Here is a 16,554-nt window from a genome sequence, read left to right on the forward strand (position 1 = left end):
TCTGGTTTTTTGACACCACACTCCAAAAAGTAAGTTCTGCAGGCTCTAGTTTTGTCTTGATTATTGTCCAGTCGTGGTCCAATGCTGCAAAAAGACCTAGTTAAGCTGCAGCTGGCCCAGAACAGAGCAGCACATCTTTCTCTTCATTGTAATCAGAGGGCTGATATAAATACTATGCATGCCAGTCTCTCTTGGCTGAGAGTTGAGGAGAGACTGACTGTATCACTTCTTCTTTTTATAAGAAACATTGTGTTGAAAATCCCAAATTGTTTGCATGGTAAACTTGCACACAGCTCTGACACACACACTTACCCCACCAGACATGCCACCAGGGGTCTTTTCACAGTCCCCAAATGATCAAATCAAGAAAGCGTACAGTATTACATAGAGCTATTATTTCATGGAACTCATCTCATATTGCTCAAATAAATAGCAAACCTCGTTTCAAAAACAGATAAAGCAACACCTCACGGCATAACACCTCTCCCCTATTTGACCTAGATAGCCTTTTTTTTTTATGTAGTTCTGTCCTTGAGCTGTTATTGTCTAATGATGTTCTGTATTATGTCATTCTGTATTATGTTTCATGTTTTGTGTGGACCCCAGGAAGAGTAGCTGCTGCTTTTGCAACAGCTAATGGGGATTCTAATAAAATACCAAATACCAAATATATCAATGCAACCATTTCATATGAAGGGTTGTTTCTTGACAGGGCCTGTGGGTCTGTGATGGAGCATGGAAACCTCTGTATGGGTGCAAAAACAACACTCTAGGAGACTCATTAAACCAGTTGTGAAATGTGATGTCTTACCGTCACCCATTGACTCTGTTCTTTCTCCCAGACATGGACCCACCCCTGAGCCCTTTAAGAAATGACAGCACTCTGAGAGCTGGGACCAGTCCAGATTCCATTTACAGGTCATGATTTAGAACATTACTCTATTCTGTCTAGAACTGTAGGGTAAACTGTGCCATTGTCTTGCATGCCAACCACAACATTATCTTGTCAGTGCCACTCTGATATATACCACTAGGTGAAAGTATTTTAAAACACATAAGGTCGATGTCAAATTTAGCATCATACACAAATCCACATAAAAATCTTTCAGTTTAAGCTAGAGATATCTGAGACGTCCAGAAATTCTGTATTCTCACAAAATTGTCTGTAGTGTCCGAATGGTTTGGCCTACACAATAATATCACACTAATAACAACCCTTTGTGCAAATTTAAATGGCAGTTGTTTTGCTCTGGGAAGCCCACAGGCCTCAAAACTCGTCTGAAGGCCCCCTCTGGTGCCAGTTGAAAATTTATTTAATACATTTATTTATTTAATTTATGTAAGTACAGTATACAGGTATCTTCTGTTTAGGCGGGAACAAAAGAGGTTAAATACATGTAAAAAGAAAATATTTTTTTTGTGATATCTCTCACATATAGGATAGACACTTGTTGTGGAATGATCAGAATTAGTTGGGTAACATAGATAAGATGTTTTATTTCCATGATATGCTTAAGAGTTATTTCTCATAAGAATGTATTTTGTTGTACTATAGTGGTGGCCATTGGCAGTTATCTGTTCTATGTCAGGACTAAGTTGCATGGGCCGCAGAGAGGGGTGAGGTCAAGGGGTCATCATGTGTAAACACATCTTTTCTGTGTGCCAGTGACTCCCTAATTTTCTCATCGGGGAAAGGAGGGTGACAGTGTCTGGAATCATTCTATGCTCCCTCTTTGTTGACCTATAGGGTCACTCTCCTCTCCGTGAGTTTGTCCTCTGATTGGTTGTATTTAGAATTGGTTCTATCTAAATGACAATTTGATATATATCATAGGGTGGGGGTAATGTCTTGGTACCATTTTGTACCAAGGACGAGATAAGAGCTTTGTTTAGGAGACCAAACTGAACGATAATTTATAGCCCACTCTGTCTGACTATTCTCTCTGAAGTAAGGTTTTTTCTTTGTGTAAGTTCCTAAGACCTGTGTTTTGTCATGTCGTCTTGAGAGGGGGTGGATCTTTGCTATAAAGGAACCCATTTGCCATTATGTTGGCACTCTCAACTTTTCATTAGATTATACTGAACTGTTGAAAGTCAAAATGCTATTGCAAAAGCTTAATTATTATTAAAGGTGAAGATTAAGCATAACTCTGACTCATGTGTGATTTGCTCTCTCATCATTTGGTAATTAAGGACATTTCCACGACATTTGGCGACGGGGATGGGATGTGAATCTTCACTCGGTGACTGCTCCTGATGACCTAGGTAATCGTGCACAAGGGATCCCTCAAACTCGGGATCTCAGGGAGACCACACTTCGAGAACGGAGCAGATGGACCAACCTAAGATCGGAGAGGCAGCGAGCCGAGTGGATACCACACCCCGAACATAGTAAAAAAAAGAATATTCAAAAAAGAGGTGAGATGAGCAAACCACATTTGAAGTTGAGTTGGATAGGACTTAGAGCTTGGTGAAGCCCTAGTGGAAGAAGGACCTCATTCTGTGTATCTGTGTGATTGTCTAAGTGACTCTCAGAGGTGGTGAATTCCAATTATTTTAAATGTGCTAGCCAGGTATGCCCTGGGTTACTCTGTGTGAGTATTGTGTAGGAGCGTTATGTGTGGGCGCGGTAGGTAGACTCTGTGTGGGTTACCTTTTTATGTTCTGATGTTCTGTGTGGACACCTGACCAGTTCTGTGTGAGCATCTGACCAATCCTGTGTGGGTGATCAGTAAAATTCTGTGTGAAGTACTTAAGGAATTCCTGTTGTATTTTTTTTTCTCTCCCTGTGTGTGTGAGAGAGAGAGAGGGGGAGTGAGATTGTGTGTGTGTGAGCCATGGGCGCGCGCGAGTGCAAAGAACCAGGCATTCCGGACCCTCCTACTGGAGCCTTGAAGGTTATGGTAAATAAATGGGGTAGGGATATTCTGGAACAGGTACTTCTATGGCATAGAGAGGGTGGTTTTCCTTTGACAGGGACACTAAGTGTGATACTGTTAGATGAGGTAAGACAGAGATTGGAAGAGAAGGAAGATAAACTAAGAAAAAAGGATCAAATTGACTGGGTGAAATTCAGGAAATGGGAAAAGGAAGCTGACAAACAGAAGAAAAGACAGGACACATTTCGGGGAAAACCCTGTCAGAATATGGTAGTTCAGACTGAGGAAGGAGAAAAGAAGTGGAAAGATGAAACAGTGAGAAGGAATAGGAAGGATGATGATGACAGAGACTGTCCCCCTCCATACTGTACTCCTCAAACGCTCTACCCAGTGTTGCCGGACCTCCCTCCTCCTCAGGCGCCTCCTGCTGATCCGCTGGATGCAAGACCACTACAACCTGCAGCCTCACCCCCTGTCTCTCCCAACACCACGGTGATTGATCGTCTGGCACGGAGCCTGGCTGAAGTCCTGACAGGGTCTGGAGTGACTCCGACCAGTCTCACTGGAGGCGCAGTGGGGGGAGCACGCCAGAAAGGAAAAAGAATCAACAATCCTTTTCTCAAGGCTCCTCCACTCAGCTCCAGTGAGGAAAGTGAGGACGGAGGGGCACCCCAGCTGACTCCCCCGTTGAAGGACCGTCTACGGACCAGGACGGAGAGGCGTGTCTCTACCCCCTTCCAATATGACCCAGCATCAGACATGTATCATCAATACCCTCTGATGGCCTGTCCTAACCCTCAGCCTCGACCTGATGATGCTAATGCTGCTGCTGCCGCAGCATGGAACCCCATTGTGTATGTCCAGAGGATGTGGAGACATGATGAAATCAAAGACATTGTAGAGGACCTACCAGACCCAAGTAAGGACGCTGTGAAATATTCAGCAGAGATGAGGGTATTAGTGGGTCAGTACAAACCATCTGCTGCTGAGATAGCCCATATCTGTAAAAAGAAACTGGGACTCAGGTGGGCGGATGTACAGGGACAGTTTGATTGCAACTACCTGTGGGCTGAGAATGGCGCATATCAGGACCAGATAACGGCACTGCTGGCCAGGATTGTGGAGATGTATCCAACTAAGACTGACTGGACTGCTATCAGAGAATGCACTATGAAGAAAGATGAGGGCCTGGAGGCTTTCAGAAAGAGACTTGAGACCTGTTTCAGGCTACACAGCGGTATCAGACCAAACGAACATGCATATGGGGATCTTCTGAAAGACGCCCTAGTGAGGGGTCTGACACCGGGCCTGGAGAAAGCTGTGAGGACTACCTGCATCAGTTGGGAGACTGAGCCATTAGCAACGGTGGTACAGCACTGCAAGCATGCTGAGAGACAACAGAGTACACAGAAGGAATAAAAAATAAACGAAGAAAAAGTAAAGACACAGAAACTACAGGCTGCCCAGATGACGTTTTACAAGGGAGCAGCCCCAGCAGGGACAGGACGAGGGGGTGGAGTGCGCAGGTGCTACAACTGTGGGAAGCCGGGTCATTTTGCTGCTGACTGCTCTGAGCCAACGAATCCACAGAGGAACAAAGACAGGGGCGGACCGAGAAGAGGGGCCCGAGAGGAGGGGGCAAGAAGAGGAGGAAAAGGAGCACATGCATGGACAGCCCCATTCCAACAACAGCCGTGGCAGCCACCTCCCAAGCAATGGCAGGTCGGGCCACCTCACGGGGTCCAGCAACAGCAACAGTGGGGACCACAAGGAGTCCCTTCAGGCAGAGGACAAACTGGAGCTTGGCAGACGGGGCCGCCGGCACAGACGACCCTGTACAATCCAGGACAGGGACAGGAGGAGGAGTATTGACATGATGAGAAGACAGGGACAGTTGTGCTAAAATCCTCAGAGCAACAAGAGCATTTGTTTTTAAAGTGTCACACCCTTCCGAGATTAGAGCCAACAGTGGAGGCTTGCGTCAATGGTGAGTCATTAATATTTCTTGTTGATACTGGGGCTGCTATGTCTGTCATTAACTGCAAGGCTATGATAAAACCTCCCATGTCTAATGAAATAGTCAAAACTATAGGGGCTTCAGGCCTCCCACTCAGAGAGCAGGTAACTATGCCTCTGCCTGTCTCCTTTTGTGAGGAGAAGTGTCAACATCAATGTATCTACTCTGACCACTGTCCTGTCAATCTGATGGGCAGGGACCTCCTGTGTAAACTGGGCATCAACATAACATGTGGCCGAACCAGTTTAACTGTTATTCATGAGGAAGAGGAGGAAGAGGGGGAGCAATTGATGTTAATGTCTGAGTGTTGTGACTGGTATTATGCATGGGATGTTGATGATGAGGTGCCCAATATTGCTTGTGTTTTCTCAATGGCCAAAACCCATTGAGGCCACGAGGGCAGTTTCATGTCTGAAGCAGGCTTACATTGCACCTCCCATTTTTCACCATTGACAAGAGATCTCCATTATGAGAAACAATGGCTGTGTGCTACATTACAGAATGAGTCAGTGCAGTGTGAGGGTATATACTGTAGCAGTGATTTCTGTGCTTTAGGGGTTAATCTAACCCCTGCACAGAAAGAGCTCTACCTGTTTGAGGATAGCGCACCACATGTGTCCCTGGCAAAATCAGACAGAGTAGAATGGGTGGATACTGGAATTTGGATGTAATGCTTGGTTGATGCTACAGACTGGGAGATGCGCCCTGATGGGTCAACTTATTCACCCAGCACACTGACAAGTTGCTACCCACTCAGTTGGGGAACACAAACTGAGAAGGGTGTGCATGGTGTTGATCAGGTTTCTTTTTCTACCAATATCATGTTGTTGAGTGAAGACTCACCCTTCCTGAGAGGGGTCCCTGAATGCCTATGGGCAAGGGACAAGTATGATTTTGGGAGAATAAAGGGAGCTGAGCCAATGGTAGTCACTCCTAAAGATACCAGGCGCCCGTCTAGAGCACAGTATCCACTCAGTAAGGAGGCAATAGCAGGTATTACACCTGTTCATGCATCCTTGTTAGCTAATGGTGCTTTAATTCCCTGTCCAGAATCACCCTGTAACACCCCTATCTTGCCTGTTAGAAAACCTTCAGGTGATTGGAGATTTGTCCAGGACTTAAGGCCTGTGAACGATGCAGTTTTTGCCCGTGCCCCGGTGGTTCCTAATGTTACTACACTGTTGGGGGCGGTACCACCCACAGCAGAGTGGTTCTCTGTGATTGATTTGACAAATGCATTTTTCAGTATTCCAGTGGCACCAGAATCTCAGTTCTGGTTTGCTTTCACGTTTCTAGGAAAGCGTTTTACTTGGACCGTCGCTCCAATGGGTTACGTGGAATCCGCCGCAATATTTTCAGCGGCTTTAGCACAAAATCTGGAGGGTTTTATACCCCCCGAGGGCAGCACTCTGATTCAGTATGTGGATGATTTGTTGTTGTGCTCCAGCTCAATGGAAACTTGTGAAACTGATACTCGGGCTCTGTTGATATTTCTCGCTGAGAATGGCCACAAAGTTTCAAAGAAGAAGTTACAGTTGGTTTCACAGGCAGTGAGGTATTTGGGTCATGACATCTCTCCCAATGGCAGGCAGCTGGGTAAAGAGAGGATACAGGCTATTCTCTCTGTCCCACAGCCGGTTACTAAACGACACATGATGTCATTGACTGGTATGGCAGGGTATTGTAGGGCGTGGTTACCTGACTATGCTGAGGTGGTGCAGCCGCTTGCTGACCTTATTTATGGCCACAAAATGGCTATGAGTGACAAAATTAAGTGGACACCAGAGGGACTGACTGCTCTGGCCAAACTGAAACAACTCATGACTACTTCTCCCTGTTTGGGGCTCCCTGACCATTCTAAACCTTTTAACCTTTTTGTTTGTGAGAAAAATGGTTTTATGTCATCTGTTTTAACACAGGAACATGGAGGAAAGCAGCGCCCAGTTGGGTATTATTCCAAACAGCTGGACAGTGTGGCCAGAGGTCTGGTTTGTTGTTTGAGAGCTGTGGCTGCTGCTACTGAAGCTGTGTTGGCTTGTGCAGACATTGTTGCCATGTGTGAACTCACTGTACACGTTCCTCATGCTGTACATGCTCTTATTTCACAGGCAAAGACGGCCCATCTAACACCAGCTCGACTGCTCCATTATCAGAATGTTCTTCTGACAATGTGTCATGTGACCCTGAAGAGGTGCACTGTGTTAAATCCTGCTACTTTGTTGCCCACCGAGGATGATGGAGAGCCGCACGACTGTGCTGAACTGTTGGAGCTTGTCTCTAAACCAAGGTCAGATTTAACTGATGTCCCTTTGCAAAATACACATTTGGAACTGTTTGTAGATGGCTCTGCTCAGCGTTCTGAGAAAGGAGAACCATTGGTTGCGTATGCGGTTACGACTGCCTCAACCACACTGGAAAGTGCTAAATTACCCTCCCACCTTTCTGCTCAAGCAGCAGAACTCTTTGCACTCACTAGAGCTTGCATATTAGCTAAAGGCCAGTTTGCTACAATCTATACAGATAGCAGATATGTCTTTGGTGTGGTACATGATTTTGGTACTCTGTGGAAACAGCGCGGCTTCCTGACCTCCTCTGGTAAGGCGATCTCTCATTCAAAACTTGTTGATAACTTGCTAAAAGCTATTTTGCTCCCTTCTGAAATTGCTGTTTGTAAGTGCCTTGCTCATGCTAACTCTTCCGACCCTGTCTCCAAAGGTAATGCTATGGCTGACTTGGCAGCTAAGGCAGCAGCTGTCTCCTTGGAGGCCCCTGTGTTACAGATGGTTTTACTTCCTGATAGTAACCTTTTCTCTCCCACTGATATCTCTGACTTACAATCCTCTGTAGGTCCTGTTGAGTTGAGGAAGTGGAAACGACTATGTACATATGACCAGGTGCAGAAACTCTGGCTGGGCCCAGCTGGGCTACCAGTCTTACCACGTTCATGTTTCCCCTACTTAGCTAAGTTGTCACATGGAAGGGATCATGTGTCAAAGGGGGGAGTTGTTGATTTTGTAAATACATTTTGGTTTGCACCTGGGTTTTCTGTGTTTGCTGAACAATTTTGTGCAAAATGTGTGATTTGTATGACTAACAACATGGGAAGAGGTATTCCCATGCCACTGTCGGCTCATCCGACCCCTGAAGGACCATTTGAACACATAATGATGGATTTTATTGAACTCTCTCCTTGTCAAGGTTACAAATATTGTCTGGTGATAGTGGATGCCTTCTCCAAGTGGGTAGAGGCATTCCCATGTCGACATTCCACTGCTATGGCAGTAGCCAAGAATCTCCTTAGGGAGATCATCCCAAGGTGGGGGTTACCATCTAAATTAACCAGCGACAATGGCTCCCACTTTGTAAACCTGGTGATACAGAACTTGTCTGAGAGTCTGCAGATAGACCTCAGGACCCATTGTAGCTATAGGCCCCAATTCGGGGGTTTAATTGAACGCGTTAATCAAACGCTGAAATCTATGATGGTGAAGCTTATGGCAGAGACGGGGCTTTCTTGGGTCACTGTGATCCCCCTGGCTCTGATGTACATGCGAGGGAGGCCCCACAGAACCACTGGATTGGCTCCTCATGAGGTTCTGACAGGTAGACCAATGAGGATGATTAATTCTCCCTTCCCACAGAACAAGCTGACACTGATGGGCTGCGACGATGACATGGTAAGTTATTGTACTGCTCTAAACAATGTTCTGAAGGCTATTTTCCCCAGGGTGAAAGCGGCTCTACCCCAGCCACTGGTGGGGATCCTGCACAAACTGCAACCAGGTGACTGGGTGGTGGTGAAAGACCTGAGACGAAAGCATTGGATCCAGCAGAGGTGGACTGGACCATACCAGGTGATGCTGATTACCCCCACTGCTGTTCGCGTAGCTGAGAGGTCTACATGGATCCACGCCAATCACTGCAGGAAGGTGCCATACTGCCCACCAGACCCTGAGGATGGAGGACCAGAGATGCCGGAAGTCACCCACTAGACGGGAGGATCAGGCCCAGACTCTACGCATCATGTTTCTTGCTCTGGTCTTGAGCCTTCTCATTACAGTTGCCATATGGACTGTGACTCAAGGACAACCGGTCCTGGAAAGACAACATGGTACGGACTCGACTGATAACCGTTCAGTCCCATTGCGGGACTTGGATAACAGCCACTCCAGCTCGAGCCAACGGCAGGCTCAGGACAGGAGTCCAGCAAACAATAGCCGCTCCCATATCGAAAGAAGAAGAAGGTCAATGCATCCACTGGATGAGCATCACAGTAGGAATCACGAGGGAAACACTTGGTGGTCACTGCTTAACTATACAGTAAAGACTGAACTGATGTTAGGAAATACCTCCTGTTATGTATGTAGCTTGTTTCCACATTCAGCGATCTCCCCATTCTTACAGTATTCAGTAGAGGTCAGCATTAAAGACACTCTATGTGCACTAGAGGCGCTTTTGTCCAATGAGAACACATGGGGTCAACCTTCACTAGGTAGAACACTGAGGGATAAATGCATTAATGGTAATTTGTCATCAACAAAAGATTTACGGGGGGGATTTGATTGTTCACATTGGTGTTGTAGAATAATCTTAGAACCTAGATCCCGTGTACCAGAACCTATTAAAGTCCAACCCCGGCGAACCCCATTTAGGACCTGTCATTGTCACAATCCAAGCAATATTTCCATACCACAATTGAATGAATCCTATCTGGGAATGTCAACATGTGTCAATTATAGTGTTTTCCCAATAGGATGTAGCTGGAAGAAGGGAACATGCAGCTCTGGATACCCCATTAGACTGAGGGTGGGACACACCATTATTGATGCTGAAACTGACAATCGTTCTCCTCATCAATTTGGCTCGGCAACATTTACTGATCATTATTGGATTTGTGGTGATAAAGCTTATCTCTACCTACCCACAAATTGGACAGGGTGCTGTATTTTTGGTAAACTAAACATCTCCCTTGTGGTAATGCATAAAACTAATTCCTCTATTCCAAGCAGGTTAAGACTAATTAAGAGGGACATCTCGCAATACAATAATGTCCCTCCCTAGTGACTCTCGACGATCCTCGAAATTGGAAAAGTTCTGCCGTGGTTTAATCCCCTGGTGTGGGGCATCGGTGAATGCACATGAGTTGGATAGGCTAGGATATCATTTGGAATCCCTGGTAAATTTGACCACTGCAGGGTTTTCTATGATAAGACCAGAATTACAAGCCACTCAACTCATGGCAACACAAAATAGGGTGGCACTTGACATGTTGCTAGCACGTGAAGGAGGGGTGTGTCAAATTATAGGAGATCACTGTTGTACATTTATACACCAGGGAGATGACAATTGGACTATTGTAGTGGAACATTTGAAAGAGCTTAGGGGTGTTCTCGAAAGGGAACACCAGCCTGACATCAACTGGAATCCGTTAGGATGGGTTCAGTCAGTGTTTGGTGCTTGGGCTGCGACAATTTTCCACTGGTTCATCTATGGTCTAATATTACTGATTGCTCTGTTGCTAATTATCATTTGTGTGAAGAAATTGTTTAATAAAGTGGTTGATGTTGTTCTTACTATGCCCTTGCTTGCAAATGAAGTAGGTGTAGATGAGGAATCTGAGATTGATGGAGAACAATCAGGTGAACACAGTGAAATATTCTCACTAGACAGTGTAGATAGGGAGGGTTCACTGTATATGAATGATTTCTCTGACCTATTCCTGACTATATCTCTGATAGTGGGGAACCCAATTCTAAGCATGAGGATTTAGAGGGATGACTGTCCTATAGGTTGTAATGATGCCTGTGTTTAGACAGGGTTTCTCTTGTAATTTTGGGAGCATTTATATGTTTTGTTATTTTTTTTTACTCAACAAATGTATTATTCTATGTGTTTAAACAGGTGCAAGTCTGTATTATGGTATAAACATTGTAAACTCAGTTTCTGACGGGTGAATAATTACATTGAAGGGATTTGATTCTTTATTATCTTTACATTTTGATTATAGATTTTTTAAATTGTATTATATACTCTGCAACTACTATTAGTAAGGTGCCATGTTACTATTGTGATTCTTCAGAAGGGACTGAGTCCCTTGAGAGGGGAATGTTGTGGAATGATCAGAATTAGTTGGGTAACATAGATAAGATGTTTTATTTCCATGATATGCTTAAGAGTTATTTCTCATAAGAATGTATTTTGTTGTACTATAGTGGTGGCCATTGGCAGTTATCTGTTCTATGTCAGGACTAAGTTGCATGGGCCGCAGAGAGGGGAGAGGTCAAGGGGTCATCATGTGTAAACATATATTTTCTGTGTGCCAGTGACTCCCTAATTTTCTCATCTGGGAAAGGAGGGTGACAGTGTCTGGAATCATTCTATGCTCCCTCTTTGTTGACCTATAGGGTCACTCTCCTCTCCGTGAGTTTGTCCTCTGATTGGTTGTATTTAGAATTGGTTCTATCTAAATGACAATTTGATATATATCATAGGGTGGGGGTAATGTCTTGGTACCATTTTGTACCAAGGACGAGATAAGAGCTTTGTTTAGGAGACCAAACTGAACGATAATTTATAGCCCACTCTGTCTGACTATTCTCTCTGAAGTAAGGTTTTTTCTTTGTGTAAGTTCCTAAGACCTGTGTTTTGTCATGTCGTCTTGAGAGGGGGTGGATCTTTGCTATAAAGGAACCCATTTGCCATTATGTTGGCACTCTCAACTTTTCATTAGATTATACTGAACTGTTGAAAGTCAAAATGCTATTGCAAAAGCTTAATTATTATTAAAGGTGAAGATTAAGCATAACTCTGACTCATGTGTGATTTGCTCTCTCATCATTTGGTAATTAAGGAAATTTCCACGACACACTTCAGAACAAACTTCCTTTAGATTTTGGGGGGACTATGTGTTGTTCCATGTAGTGAGTGTATTTGTTTGGGCTAATAGCAGTAAGGTCAAAAATAATTTGACAGGGCTTAAATGTATGGGTTAAATACCAAACACTGAGCATTTGGGGGTCTATGTGACTGGCAATGACATCGAACAACTATTAAAAACTTGACTAAATGACCTGAACTTAGTTTCAGATCAATTTACAGACAAAATGCAAGCGTATGAAAACTGTACAGAGCATCCAATAAAGTTGAAGGTAACACTTTACTTGGATAGTCCATCTGTATGTCATCGACAGACTATCAGTAACATTTCAACTAACTATCTGCTAATCCTAACCCTAGCTCTAACCCTAACCTTAAACCTTATTCCTAACCTTAAACCTAACCCTAACCTTAACCCTTACTCTAACCCGTATACTAAACCTAACTCTAACCATAACTTTAGCAAGCAGCTGCTTATCAACAGATAGTTTGTTGATAGTATGACAATCTGTAGTGCATCTACAGATGGAAGATCCAGACTTTCCAAATAAAGTGTGACCAAGTTGAATAGTGCCCAGGTTTCATCAGAATAGTTTTTTTTTACAGTGCACACAGTAAACATAATTCTACAGTAACCTAACCGATCCTTCTCCTCACTCCTCAACCTTTACCATTTCTTAATTTAAGGTTTGCATGGCTTTTTATGGCTTTTTATAAGTATCAGAATAGAGTTATGTGCCAATGGGTATTTTCTGTACAGTATGTAAAACAATGATATGCTTTGTGTCCTGGGGATGTTGGCTAGAGTGTAGGCTAGAGATGTTTTAGCTGAGGTTATGTTCAGAAGTGAAAAGGTATGGATTTAACTTCAATGGGATATTTTTGTTTTTATGCAGGTCTACTGTGAACAGTATAGGGACTGAGTAAACCTGTTCATCTTCTTAGTGTCTTGATAGTGTGGGAATTACTGGGTAAATCCAAATGCTACGTATCAAGTATACTTCGTAGTCAATGAGGCAAAGAGTCATTTGTTAAGAGGTACTTAACGACAAACTACTCCCTTCTAAATTACCCGAGATTCACACCCAGATGTCACGCTATCTAAACCCTATGACTTCCCTATAATTTATCCTTATAAAAGTAACTGGAACAACCTTCAGTTTCAATCCTGTTCTCATCTTCAGCTCCAGACTTGCTACTAGCGCCCCCGGACTTAAAACAACTTGCCTGTGACTAACTTTTCTATTTTCCACCCAACCTCAACTCCAGGAAGAGACTCCTGAGGTTGGAAATCAGACTGAAAACTGGTTGGTCCTCATCTTGGCTCTGTTTTTTGAATGTGATTCCCAGACTGTGACGTGGAGGTCATTAAATGTATTTGTGATCACAAATGAACAGAGGTATATAGAAGAATTCAAGTCTCAAATTGTTATTATATGCTAACAGCACAGTGTCAGAAGGAGACCCACAACTTTTTTTCTAGTAGAGAGCTTGAACACACACACCAACATGTATGGCACTCTAAAAAAAAAGAAAATATATTGTATTTGTTTGGCAATTGTATTCATTTTATTCCTTATCTTGATTGGGAGCTCATAGAGAGAGGGAACTTATACACACAACCATGTTTTCCACTGTCAAAGAAGGACCATTATAAAACCAGAAAGCACATGTACACTCACAAACACAGTCACTTTCATGGTGAGAGGAGTACAACCAGACAACATGAGGCTGCTCTCTACTGTTCTCTTGCAATGAACACACGCATGCATGCGCACACCCACACACACACCCAGGCACACACCCACCCCCCCCCACCCACATACACACAAACCATTCCAGCTTGTTGATATACTCTAACACCCAAAAAACTGGCATAAACCGCTTTGTGTGCCAAGTTTCTACAGTGTCTACATATCCAACCCTCAACATTCAGCTCAATAGGAGGCTACAGGGAGGAAAGACGCCCTGTTTGTCCTCACAAGACTTGCTTCATGCATACAATTTTATCTCAAGTGCCAGGAAAAACACTGGAAATGATACACCTCATAGCAGATGATCAGAACTGTACAGAACATACAGTACATTTACAATGTGGCATGCATTTCATGGTACTCAGATGAGATGAGTATAACCAGACAACATGAGGCTGGGGACTGTGTGGCTCACTCCTGCTCTCTACTTTTCTTTTACAGTTAAAACATCAGTATGTACTGAATTAAAACAGTGGGAAATCTTACCTTGTGATGGCAGGTGTGGGTGCAGGATTTTGCTCCAACCAAGCAGAAACAAAAGTCTGGGTAAGGTTACGCCTCCCTAGTCTAGTAGCTAGTGTCGTGAATTTCCTGTAACTGGCTGGTATTGTCTGAATGAGACCAAGGCCTTTACCAATACCAAGGTGATGTTCTGGTGAGACATTGCCTTAACTCATTCTGACATAGGGGAATGCCACACAGGGATGATTGTACTTCTAAATACCACTCTTAAATCTTTCTGACCCTCTTAAAGGGGCAAGCTGAGGTATGGGGCTGGAGAAATTGTTTACATTTACTTTGTTTACAAAGTAAAACAAGCTTACATTTTGGGCTCTGATGGGGTACGACAGTTGAGCTAAGCTCATGAGGCGTTTATAAGTTCTTCAAGAATCAATGGGTACATGTCATTAACTTATAAGTAAAACAAATGTATGTAGCTACTGTAGATAACTGACTTAAATATTTGAAATGGCCGTGGTCAAGGTGTCCTGAGCTGGAGGGAATAGCAATAGCAGAAACCAAAGAAGAGAATCCAGTATGCTAATGTAGACTAGTGCGTGTGTGTGTGTGTGTTGACTGTGTTATGTTACTACATGTTGGATCCTCTGTCAACGGTCACATAAAGGGAGGTAAATACCTTGACTGAGAACAAATGAAACCAAAACGCTTGAGACTTCCCCTACTAACTGTTCCAAATCATGCAGCAAAGAGTCATGTTAGAATTCAGTGTTTATATAGCAGCATTAATGAATGGATAGGATTGGATCTAGAATTTAGTCTCACTAAAGTAGTTGTTCACAGGTTCTTATGTGAGACAGACATCTATCTGGACATTCCTCCCTCAAACAATGATGTTCTGTGTGTGATAAATATGGAGAACACAATATTGGCACCTTGATAATGGTTGAACACAATACACGTATATTGCTCTGAAGCAACAGAAGAAAAAACAGTGAAAACTGAGTGTTCCTTATAATAGTGCTAAGTAGAAACAATGAGGAGTCATCAATAAGTAGTTTCATAGTTACGCAGAGAATCAATTCCCACTGGGCAAAAACTGGTTGCATCAATGTTGTTTCCACGTAATTTCAACCAAAAAATGCAATCTGATGACAATGAATCAAATGTGGAAAACTGATTCGATTTGCAAAAAGTCTTCAACGTGAGGGAATTTAGTCTTTCTTTCACCCAACTGTTAACCTAAATCACATGACATGGTGATAGTTTTTGTTTATTTCATGTTGAATTCACATTAGTTGACATTTCAACCAAATGTAAATAAACATTTGACGTTTAAATGGTGTCTGTGCCCAGTGGGTTGACCCATAACAACACACCAAAGAATAATAAGGGTTGTCCATGCTAGGGGTTTCCCACAAGGAATTCCAGGGGCGTCAGTAACATGTAAAGAGGAAGTGATGGTACTGTATATGTATGGATCTCTGAGTTAGTCTGTTTACCATCTCCTTGTTGTCATTGACAACAGTCAGAACAGCAAGTGGCTTGTGTCTCTATGACAACGGAGCGGACAGGCCTCACTTCTCTTCATCTTCTTCCTCTGCCTCTTCATCTTTTGTTCGAGGCACGGAGATCAGCAACAGGGTGTCTGCGTGCACCTCCTCATCATCTGATTGGACCACATGGGTGTCGGTTCCGCCCCCACTGGTGTCACTGGAACCGGAAGAGGTGGATGACATGCGAGATTTTGACCCCCGGCGAATGTCGCAAGTTGGCACACGCTCCCTGTAGACAACTTCTTTACTCTCGTCTTCCTCATCTTCCTCTTCATCGTCTACCTCTGGTGTGGGCCAGAGGAGCAGACAGAAGACATGAGTAGAAAATAATAGGAAAAGGAACAAACATCATGACACTGAGATTCAAGGCAGAAATAATGATATGAAAAGACTGAAATTACCACTGAAAGTAATTTGTATCAATCCAGACAGTCTTTGTTGGGATCATTTGAAATGCCACTTACAGTTACCATCCTTTCACAGTACCTCACCATTTTCTCAGTGTTTTGTAAACAACAGGATGTCGTCAGTCGCACTGCCATAACATTTGAGATGGAAGTTTTATGTTCTGTTAATACCATCTCTATTATTAAATCAAATGCAATAACAGTCTGATGAAAAAATGGTAACACTTTATTTGGATAGTCCATCTGTAGATGTTCTACAAACTATCAGTAACATTTCAAGTAACTATTGTGGTATCCCAGGAGGTCTACCCCGGGGAATGGTAATAGAGGGAGGTACGTGAGGCGACGTTGGCTCCCTCTCCTGGGAATACGGCAGCTGGGCACCCAGACATGGACAGCTCCAAGTGCGGGTAATTAGGGGAAAGTGCCAACCAGGAGTGGAGGTCAAATAAAAGGAGGACTGTGGCACACCGCGAGGGTGAACGGGGAGAGGTAGAGGAGAAGGACCACGCCAAACCAAAGTGATTTTCTTTGTTCTGTTTATTTTCTGTCCTAGTAAAGTTGTTTTTGCTGACTAAAACCTCCCTGTCTCTGTGTCAATCTCTG

General features: G+C 43.6%; 2 protein-coding genes across 3 annotated transcripts in view; one reads left to right on the top strand and one right to left on the bottom strand.

Moving 5' to 3' along the window:
* The first annotated feature begins 2,430 nt into the window (after positions 1–2,430).
* On the top strand, positions 2,431–11,698 carry LOC118936470 (protein NYNRIN-like). Of its 2 annotated transcripts, none has more exons than XM_036947377.1 (2): positions 2,431–4,866; positions 8,624–11,698. In XM_036947377.1, the coding sequence occupies exon 1, from the start codon at positions 2,838–2,840 to the stop codon at positions 4,296–4,298; it is 1,461 nt and encodes a 486-aa protein (XP_036803272.1). In that variant the 5' UTR covers positions 2,431–2,837; the 3' UTR covers positions 4,299–4,866; positions 8,624–11,698. The 2 variants fall into 2 exon arrangements, with proteins under 2 accessions (XP_036803272.1, XP_036803271.1); XM_036947376.1 differs by having other exon boundaries at positions 2,436–4,866; positions 7,005–11,698.
* A 1,623-nt stretch (positions 11,699–13,321) lies between these two features.
* Positions 13,322–16,554, bottom strand: part of LOC110492401 (dysbindin) — a 34,445-nt gene continuing 31,212 nt past the window's right edge. Inside the window, exon 4 of the mRNA XM_021566689.2 lies at positions 13,322–15,825. Coding sequence (XP_021422364.2) covers positions 15,563–15,825 — 263 coding nt within the window. The 3' untranslated portion in view covers positions 13,322–15,562. The remainder of the gene's footprint in view (positions 15,826–16,554) is intronic.

Source organism: Oncorhynchus mykiss, chromosome 16 (assembly GCF_013265735.2).
Source record: "Oncorhynchus mykiss isolate Arlee chromosome 16, USDA_OmykA_1.1, whole genome shotgun sequence".
Taxonomy (NCBI): Eukaryota; Metazoa; Chordata; class Actinopteri; order Salmoniformes; family Salmonidae; genus Oncorhynchus; species Oncorhynchus mykiss.